Consider the following 10,071-nt stretch of genomic DNA (forward strand, 5'->3'; position numbering starts at 1 on the left):
AGAGTCGTCCTACACGCGCCCAGGAGAGATATCCCCGACAGAACCCAAAATTATGTAGGGAAGGAATCAAAACCTTGTATGACGCCAAGGACAGTGATCATTTGGATGAGCAGATCATAATCACCACACTGAGGAAATAGGCTATAAGCAACGCTCATTACCATGTAGATAGATTTCTTTCCAGAATCGCTTAGCAGCAATCAACCTTTGGTTAAAAGTAATGCTTGAGTTGCCAGTCAGACGTTCAGTTCAGCCCATTGTACCCTTAGCAACAGATCACCCCGATACATCAATCGTAACACTCGTGCCTGGGAAACTTTAAGCGTCGGGCTAGGTGGATGAGGAAGCGTATGACCGATCCCTAAACACGACGGCCTCTGGCCTGGGACATTTGCCTTTGGCCTGGGACACTTTGGCCTGGCAACAATCAGAAATAGCTACTTCTGGCACTGCTGTGTTCGTAACCACGCCTGCGTCTGATTGCACCAAAACTGGATTGCTCTAACGTGCAGAGGCTCATTTAGGCCGCTACTTTGGAGGATAAAAACTATTAAAACCCCCATCAATTCGGCAACTGCAAAAGTTTTTGACGTGAATACAGCTTAAAAATTATGAACTCAAGACCATCGTCTAGTCTTTACACTTCGACAGTTTGCTCAAGCAATTCCTCCAGCCCTACCATCTATTCTGCAACCCATTTCGAGCTAGACGACTTGTTGAAAAACATTTTGCTTCTGTTTAACGAATGTGACGAACTGCAGTCCAAGGTTAATCTGCTCCGGAACTCCTGGAACCGGACGATTGGAATCTTGACACAAACGAGAAAGATTTGTATGCAGATTTTCCATCTGCTCGACTTGGCTATTAGGCAAATGAACCTAGAGAGAAACAAATACCTAGCAAATTGCACTGCATTTTAACAATTATTGTTTTGTCTAAGCTCCAGATTGTAAGTGATTGTTGCCGTTTGGGAGCATATATTATCTGCATCCAAGTGCCTGGGCTAGAAGTAGCTCTCTCCAAGTTGTCAGGCTGGAATTATCGACTTGATCGACATGTTATACATCCCGATTACTTTGGAACAAGAAACGCTTTACAAAATGAGATGCGGACGCTCACAAGGCAAATTTCTGCCTCGCCCACCACTTTTCCTGCCGATGGGTTCAGGTTGCATGGGCCTCCTTGCCTGTCCGGATTTGTTTCTGCCTGGCTTGTGAATGTAGTCTTTCCTGCGTTAGCAAAGGTTGAACCAGTTTGCATTAAAAGAAGATAACCGTACTTATCCGGCAAATTGTTTTCTGTTGGAAAGATCGTCAGCGCCAATGTAAGTGCATGATTTAGAAGGCAGGGGTGTTTACAAGCAGATCTGTTGGTTATGTGGGCGTGCCGCTTTTTACAATAACAAATATCCTTCTAGCAAGTGAGTGGCGATTGGTGGATGATCTTTGGCTTTTTCGGACCCTAATGCCACGATTGAGATGGGCTTCGACAGCTAGCGGAATATTACATCAATTAGCGGCCTCTTTGGCTTGGGTTAACTCTTGCGATAAGTTATACCAGAGAAGCGTCACTGTAATCAAGGTTACGTTCCCGTTCTGACCCGCAACAGATTCGCAGGCTTGCCTTGTTTACACACAGAGCTCGCCCTGAACATTAAACTTTCCGATTTATCGGAGCCGCCAGAAATCGTTTGCAAGCCCCAGAATTCCGGAGACAACTCATGTTAAACATATTATCTAGCAGTGGAGACAGAAGACTAAAAATTGTTACTAACGGTAGACGCATGACATCGGCCCACTACATTCCTTCCGCCTCCACCTTTCGCATTCCCTCGACCACTAACCCGTGCTAGCACTTAGAGAATTTGCAACGAGTACCCTCGCTAGTACTGAGTGACACCTTGAAGGGCACATGGAATCACCCTTATGACCTAACCCTTACTCTATATCAAAGCTAAACCTTATCTTTGTCGATACACGGCCAGTTTCCTTCTCTCATACTGCATCAAATTCCGACGTACTTGCAACTTCGCGATCGACGCGACGCGCAAAATGCGCCGCAAAAAACCCCGCGTCGTTAATGCCCGCGCAAGGCTTCCGCTCAAGCAAAATTAGCCGCCCAACAGATAAGTGCACAAATCAACCTTGCATGGCTCAACACTTAAGTTCAAGAGGCCATGTGAGACTGGAAGCAATGTCGTGCCGGCAGTTGAAAACATAAATGGCATAATCCACGCACGCAGGGAAGGTGATACTAACGTCATTAATCCATTGTTCTCGCGGCCGTCCAATCGGCCCCCTCTTCGAGCAGAAGCTTCACCACTTCGACGTGTCCTTAGCTTGATGCAGCATTAACGATGTCCATTCAATATAGGGATCAGGCGACCGGACAAAAGCCCAAGTTGGATTTTCTCCTCAGACACTCCTGGATGGACCCGCAAAAACAGCGACGGACCAAATCGCCATCCAACCAAAGATTACTACACCAAAAAATGCAAGCATCAAAAGTTTCGAACCTGAAACATCAAAATTCAATTAAGATCAGCAGACCAACTTTGTAGTAGTTACCTAATTAAACATATGGTCTACTACTAGTATGGTTAATATCACCGTCCTTTCGTGCCTCAATTGTGACAGTTCTATCTCCGGCTGGCGGCACGACACTGCTTTCAATCTCAGGTAACTTCTTGTTCTCAAACACAGTTGCAGAGCTTCCGTGCGTAACGTTGGTCGTCTTGTCGGTCGTAGCAACGAACATAGCCTTGGGATCCAGAGGTTCCAGATGACTAAGTGCAACGTGGCGATCCTCACTCATCGATATGGGACACGCAATCTGGTATTTGGCATCGAAAGCGGCGCGACGGTCGCATATTCACTTGGTCGGGGAGTGGTCAACGGTCGCGAACGGCAAGGTGTAGTCGAGGAATGATTCCAGCAAGATCTGTCTTAGGAATTAAAGCAAGTCATTGAAGAATTCGAGCCAAGGAGAAATTGATTTATGCATTTACCGGTTGGGTGGCCATTTCCGCTCAAGCGGACGCCTGGCGCGGACGTTGACTACGCGTAGCTTTTTGCGGCGCATGTCGACGCGTTGATAGGGAGTCGCAAGGGTACCAAAATCCGATATGAAAGGGGAAGAACAGATATAGAAGTACTTATCGATAAGGACAAAAAATCTTAAGGCTTGCATTGGGCCAACAAAAGTTGTCCCACAAGAGAAGAGGGGCGCCCATCACCGGCTGGGGATCCGAGCAGAGACGGCTCCAATGCTTTTGGAGGTGGCAAATCAACAAACAGGATAAGAAGCTAGTTTTGGTGCCTCGGATCTCACATGATTATATTTGCTACGTAGGCACCCCCGACACGCATGAGGCAAATCATGTCTGGGATAGGCTGTTCTAATGGTACAACAACCCTGTCGTGCAGCAATTGGCAAGGCACACAACCCGGACTTCTTTGACTGTATTTCAATTACTGCTCATGATCGCATGGGAAGTCGGGACTCCCTAGTAGTGTCTACCCCTTGACGATCGACTTCAATTGCACCAGCCTCATTTTGGGCCCGCTCCCTAAACCCGACGAACGTAGTATTCGGGTCCGGTTCGACCCTGTTTTTTCCGGGGTGCTACCGCCTCCAATCGCGATTCCAATTGTTCAACTTTCTGTTCTGCGCTAGCAAGATGTAAATCCTCGGAATCCCAGCCTTTCCGGATCTTTGAAAATAACAAACTTTGCGTAGAGCTGTTCCCAGTTAGCTTAGCATATCGTCCCAGTTGATCTGCCACTCCCTAGCACTTTTGGGGGTTTCCCAGTCCACCAACGAGCCGTTTAGGATTGAATGATCCAGATTGCCGGATTCTAGCGGTGATGAACGACGGCCGTAATGCCCGATACTATGAGTATTCTGCTGTTGTGCCAGACTGTTCCAATTTTCCAAAAGAAGGGGGCTAAATAACGGCTTGTTGATATTAACCGGCCATAGTCCCGTTGCCAGCCACCGCTTACAATGTTCCGGATTGTAAGGGCTGTTTTGGCGTGCCTAATAGTAGCAATTAAGAAAGAAGCTGCACGAAGTGCTGGCAGCCACCATCCGATCTCAATTACTCATTAGTTAACGTCAAGTCAACACCCCTGTATTCCGACCACTCCCGCATTCCGGCCACCCCAAAAAAATTGATGTGATTTACAACTCTACCTACGCAATCCTTATTCAATCGGTCAAATCTAGGACGGTGATACTATCCAATACTTCATTAGAAGGCGCTCTTTCCGGTGAATCAACTGCGTTTAGCATTTCCAACCTCGCTTCTCTTTGTGCGCGTTAAACCTGCCGAATAGTTACGAAGGCTTCGTTTGGATCGGGATGAACCTTCTTCCTTTTGGTAGGCCGTAATGCCTCGATTTGTGCTTTTAAAATTTCGATTTCCCGTTTTTGTGAGGCTATTTTAAAATCTTTTTGGTCCCATGCTTTCCGGAGTTTCGAAAATAACAATCTTTGGCTAGAGTCTATGCTTCCAAGTGGTTGAGCCGACCGGAGTTGGTCCTCCATGTCACGGCCAGGCATACATTGGAGAACCTCAGTGTATTAGGCGCTATTAACGAAAATTTTAAACTGACGAGAAGAGAGAAATTACAATCAACGACGCGCTGGAGAGACGCGCTTAAATCCGGAGTCAGTGGACCCTTTGCGAGCCCTGGGCTTAGCGTGTCTGGTGAGTGGAGTGGTGATTCCGAGGGTAGGTCTGGTGGCCTAATCCTCACATTCCGGATCCAAACGAGCATTTGGTTAGCAAAAAGAAAGTTTAATCAATCGCAGGAAAATAATATGGCTAGTTTGGAAATTTTAGGTGATAAATAAGAGGCTGATGAGCTGGAAGAGCTTGAAAACGATTGTATTGTTGTGCGTTAATAGTTGTAACGTGGATGTACATTACCCCGCGCAGGACAATAGCCCGCGCATTTTTTTTCAACCACACCAACGCCAACTTGACCACATATTATTTCCACAACACAAAATGCCAGCTAATACAAAAGAGTCCCAAATACTTTTGGCTATTGAAGCTGTTCAATCGTCGAATAAATTAAGCCGAAGAGCCGCTGCTAAAACGTACAATGTGCCCGAATCGACACTCCGCGATAGAATGAAAGGCGTTACTGCTTTCGCCAATTGTCGCTCCGGACGCTCAAAATTGACGGAAAACGAAGAGGAAGTGATTGTCCAATATATATTGGACTTGGATTACCGAGGGTTTCCGCCTCAGATTGCCGATGTGGCCGCAATGGCCGACCATTTGCTCGCAACGCGGAACGCGCAACCAGTTGGGACGCGATGGGCAAATCGCTTCGTCCAACGACGCACAGAATTAAAGACGCATTTTTCTCGCGCCTACGACTTTCAAAGGGCCCTTTGCGAAAATCCTGACGCGTTAAGCGCTTGGTTTCGATTGGTGGCCAATATAAGGGCTAAATACGGCATCCAAGACTGCGACATTTACAACTTCGACGAAACCGGCTTTATGATGGGTCAAATTTGCGCTGGAATGGTTGTAACTGGGTCCCAAAGACGCGGAAGAAGGAAAGAATACAGCCTGGCAATCGAGAATGGGCGACCGCAATTTGCTGCATTAGTGGCGACGGTTACGATGTGCCCCCATATCTCATCGTCAAAGGCGTCCACCATCTCGCGAATTGGTACACAGAGGGCGGCCTTCCCAATTTATGGCGCCTTAAAACAACTGCCAATGGATGGACAAATAACGAGACAGGACTCGATTGGGTTCACCATTTCGACCATCATACAAAAACGCGCACAAAAGGTGCATATCGAATGTTAGTGCTCGACGGGCACGGCAGTCACCAATCCCCTGATTTCGGGGGTTATTGCAAAGACCATAACATCATTCCACTTTGCATGCCTGCTCATTCATCCCACCTAACTCAGCCACTTGACGTCGGAGTTTTCAGCGTCCTTAAATGGGCGTACGGTCAAGAAATTAACAACTTTATCCGGGCCCATATTAACAGTATCAGCAAAGTTGAGTTCTTTTTGGGGTTTGTAGCCGCGTATAAAAGCTCTATGACAAAAGAAAACATGGCTGGGGGTTTCCGAGGAGCTGGGCTTATCCCTCATAACCCGGAAGCTGTTATTTCTAAATTGGATGTCAAGCTGCGGACGCCGTCACCTAAAGAGCCTTTTTTTCCCACCACCGAGATTTGGGTTTCTCAAACACCTCACAACCCAGCAGAGGCTATTTGTCAATCAACGCTTGTAAAAACTCGAATCAGCCGTCATCAAAGTAGTTCTCCGACTCCGATTTTTGAAGCAGTCAAATCGCTGGCTAAAGGTATGGACGGAATGGCACATAAAGTCACACTTATCGAAGCTGAGCTCCGCAGCCTTCGGGAGGCCAACGAAGCGCTTAGCAAGCGACGGAGGGCCAAAAAAACACGAATCCGCCAAGAAGGGTCAGCAATAGTTGGTGGCTGATTTGCAATTTATCGAGAAGGCACATTTCGAGCGCATGAGGCGCCGGGTCAAGATCGCGCGCGAGCAGGACCGCGTTCTCGACAGGATTTTGGACCAACAGACAGTTATGCTAAATGGCAAGCAGCTGCTCGGATTCGATGCTGTCATGGACAGGCTAACTAATCATCCAAAAATGGTCGAGATTGGGCCTACAATCCTGAACGAGATCCATGGCGATCTCAACATCCACAATATCCTCAGCCGGCTGAACCCCGATGAGGACGAAGACTTGGCACTCATCGACCCGCGCGGCGTTCCACTGCTTGGCGACAACTTGGACAAAAAGTTTGAGCGTGGTGACTACTTGTACGATATTTCGAAACTTCTCTTCTCCCTGACCGGCTTCTCGGAAATCCGGAAGCGGCTCTTCAACTACGCTGCCGACGGCGACTCGCATTGGCTCACAATCGCGCCCCATCCGGGCTCCGACACGATGAATGAAGCCGCCCACCTACTGATCCCCGAGCTGGTGGCTAACCAGACGGTAAGACGCTGGATTGAAAGCGTGGAGAAGCGCAGTGTCGAGTCCTTCGAGCTGCGGGTCAGGGTCGGCGAGGCAGCCCACTTTGTCGCTGACTGCGCTTGCGCTCTCGGCAGGGATACTCCTTGGGAGATCGTCCCTCTGTTCCTGCTCGGGCTCAAGAGGCTCAACAGCGTCGTCGATCATCTGGATAATGGTAGCGGCTCGCTACTTACGGAGCCGAAGTCAAAGGAGGTTTTCGCGTCGTCCGTGCAGCCAAGCGCAGACTTGGGAGTAGCAAAGATTCAACGCACGCTCTTTAAAACAGATAGTGCGGCGGCATGGCCCTACGACGTGCTGGAGATCTCGATCAAATCCGAGTCAGCGTCGATGGCCCAGAGGTTGCTGCGGGATTTGGTCGGAACGTACCTACCCAATAGGACGGTAGTCCATCTGTCGACCGATCCGCTCGAGGAAGGCCATCTTCTTCCCTATTTCCGTTCCCCCCACCGCCATCTCATTGTCCTAATTCATCCTTCCAGAGGGATCAGGGGCCAGACGCATATGCTCGCGGCCGCAGCGCGCAGGAGTACGGCCTTTTTCAGGGACAACCCCTTCATCCAGGGCGATATGGACCGGCTCCGGATAGTCCATATCTCCTCAACTGGGTCCTCCTCGCGCTCGCAGTTCACGGCCCGAAACAACGATAAACTGCTGTCCCCGGGGGTCTTCGGTATCTCGCCGCTCCAGCTGGCCGTGATGCAGTCTGTTCAGTTGCAGTTTCCGAAGCCGGGCCGCTGGATCGTTGAGAACGACTCGTTTTTTTGCTCAGCCAGAACTTGGCGTTCAGTGGTGACAATCTCTGTCTTCTGGCAATCAAACGACCGACATCCGGGTCATCGTCGTCATGGCGAGCGTGTATTGAAAAATACGAGGCAGCGAGCGGTAAGAACGGCGGCGTGACTGTGATCAAGAGCTTCCGCAATATCCACCCGCACGAGAATGGCGAGACGCTGCTGCGGGCGACGACGGGCATGTTTGTGCCGCACCGGCTGGCGCAGGCGCTGGTGCTCAAGGAAGACGATTACGCGACACGTACAAGCTCGCTGCTCTTCGATCTCGTCCTACCACGCTTCATGGTCAAATCGGAATGGGTCTCGCTCTGCCACAAGCGAGGCTATGGTGTCAATTCACACCTGGCGTGGCAGAATACCGCCATTTTTGGAAACGACTTCTCTGAGCTAGTCGAGCTGGCGCACGGGGGAGATGGCATGGCTTTCTATCACTATGGCTCAGATGCCGAATACCACAAGATGCTCGCAGGCGTCCGAGAGGATCCTCGCCTCAACAGCCTTGCCTACGTTGGCGCGGCGGTGAACTGGCTGCAGGCCACCCAGGCGAGACGCACACATTCGAGACCGGCACGTGGAGGAGAGTAAGACGGTGGTTGGCTGAGGGGGCATGAACTACTAGACTTTGGTATTGGGGAGACTTAACAGTGTCAATGGCGGCAAAGAGATAATGAGGAATCCGTGAATTGAAGGCAATGCCTCTGATGAAGCAAAGCAATCGAAATTAAAGTTGGCACGCCAGCTTATAAAATAGGAGTCCATAAAAATGTATAAGTATTTATTAAACCTTCGAGGAAGCTCACTCTGGTAAATATGCGCAACTCCGAAGTATCCGACCTTAGAGCATCCCCGTTTGCAGCTTCTGGTGTCGTCTCACTTGTGAGGAGTAAGAACTTCTCCCTGCAGATTTCCCTTCAAAGCTTAGCTCAGTCCGCCGCCATCCGCGCCAGGATCTCGTCCCGTAGCGTCTTCGGGTCGGCAGTCGAATCCACCGTGATAATATGGTCAACGTTAGAAGGGCGACAGGGCTTCGTCATCCACTGAGCAAAGCGCTCGCGCGCATTCTCACCGACCTGAGCCCCGTTCCCCTGTGCCGATTCAGGCGGACAGTCAACCGCAGGCCGCTGGCTCGCCTTTGGGGTACGGGCGCGCAGCCGCTTGTCCAGCAGGTCAATGTCGCGAGCATTGCATTCGACGTACCAATAGCGGTATCCGTATTCGACCGCCAGTGAGAGTCCCTGCGCAACCACCTCAGGGTAGTTGCAGGTGCTGTCGATAATGATGGAGTCGACCCCCTGCTTCATAAAGTCGCGGGCTAGCTCCCACTGGAGCGCATAGGCCTGCTTAGCGGCCTGGTCGAACTGAAATATTGCAGTGGAGATGAGGTTGGAGCGCAGAACATCATGGTCGATAATGGTGGCATTGAGGTGCGGTCGCAGCAGAGCTGCGATTGTACTTTTGCCAGCGCCGGGCGCTCCGGACATCTGTATTAGAAGCTTGGGTGTGGACGGAGTGGGCATCTTTGTATTGCTGTGTTTTCTGGCGCGGTCAGGTAACCAGAAAATAAGTCACGAAGAACCAGGACACCGATGGCAGGAAGTAGAGGGTCAGAAATTACAAAACACAAATTGGATAGCGTGCCGACAGATATGCAATCAACGCAGACAAGGGAACTTTGCGTTGTGGGTCCCCACTGCTGGTCACTCGGTCTTGTTATTGGATGCCATGGTCGCCGAGTGATTCGCAATGCGCAATTGCAGAGTTCATTTGGGACAGGTGGTGTGAGCCGTATCCAGCATACTCGCTATGTCATTAACTAATTTAATCAATAGTTATCTCTTTTAATAATTTAAATGTATTGGTAAGAAAAATAAAGTTATATATAAATAAGTATAAATAACTCTAATAGATTACAATTTTAAAATTTATATTCATAATAAATTTAACGTGGATGTACATTAACCCGCGCAGGACAATAGCCCGCGCACTTTTCCGGTCAACCCAACTCTCAACTTCAAATACAACGTCAGCATTGTTCAATTCACCTCAATGCAATTGGAACTATATATATCAGACATTTCTCCGTCTTCCTGGCAAGTCCTCGCGTTGTGACCAGATTTGCCACAATTGCCGCAACGCCGAACGGCCGCTGGCATTCCATTATTGCGACCCCTATTTTCACGTTCTTCCTGCTGTACTTGTCCATCAACGTTCTTTTGTTTTATTAAAGCTTGA

General features: G+C 49.3%; 4 protein-coding genes across 4 annotated transcripts; 2 read left to right on the plus strand and 2 right to left on the minus strand.

The window, feature by feature from the left end:
- Positions 1-1,105: 1,105 nt before the first annotated feature.
- On the plus strand, positions 1,106-1,599 carry PgNI_12503 (uncharacterized protein; the record flags this gene model as incomplete). Its single annotated transcript, XM_031132451.1, has 3 exons — positions 1,106-1,213; positions 1,239-1,324; positions 1,479-1,599. 3 exons carry the CDS (start codon positions 1,106-1,108, stop codon positions 1,597-1,599), a joined length of 315 nt encoding a protein of 104 aa, XP_030975992.1.
- Positions 1,600-1,604: 5 nt separating this feature from the next.
- PgNI_12504 (uncharacterized protein) lies at positions 1,605-3,506 on the minus strand. The gene is made up of 2 exons (XM_031132452.1): positions 3,008-3,506; positions 1,605-2,944 (listed from the first exon to the last, which is right to left on the minus strand). The coding sequence occupies exons 1-2, from the start codon at positions 3,187-3,189 to the stop codon at positions 2,872-2,874; spliced, it is 255 nt and encodes an 84-aa protein (XP_030976007.1). The 5' UTR covers positions 3,190-3,506; the 3' UTR covers positions 1,605-2,871.
- Positions 3,507-6,520: 3,014 nt separating this feature from the next.
- PgNI_12505 (uncharacterized protein) lies at positions 6,521-8,424 on the plus strand (the record flags this gene model as incomplete). The annotated part of the gene is made up of 2 exons (XM_031132453.1): positions 6,521-7,749; positions 7,818-8,424. 2 exons carry the CDS (start codon positions 6,521-6,523, stop codon positions 8,422-8,424), a joined length of 1,836 nt encoding a protein of 611 aa, XP_030976006.1.
- Positions 8,425-8,762: 338 nt separating this feature from the next.
- Positions 8,763-9,356, minus strand: PgNI_12506 (uncharacterized protein; the record flags this gene model as incomplete). The annotated part of the gene is made up of 1 exon (XM_031132454.1): positions 8,763-9,356. One exon carries the CDS (start codon positions 9,354-9,356, stop codon positions 8,763-8,765), a length of 594 nt encoding a protein of 197 aa, XP_030976009.1.
- Between the last annotated feature and the right edge of the window lie 715 nt (positions 9,357-10,071).

The sequence above is a fragment of the Pyricularia grisea genome (genome assembly GCF_004355905.1).
Source record: "Pyricularia grisea strain NI907 chromosome Unknown Pyricularia_grisea_NI907_Scaffold_13, whole genome shotgun sequence".
In the NCBI taxonomy this organism is placed as follows: Eukaryota; Fungi; Ascomycota; class Sordariomycetes; order Magnaporthales; family Pyriculariaceae; genus Pyricularia; species Pyricularia grisea.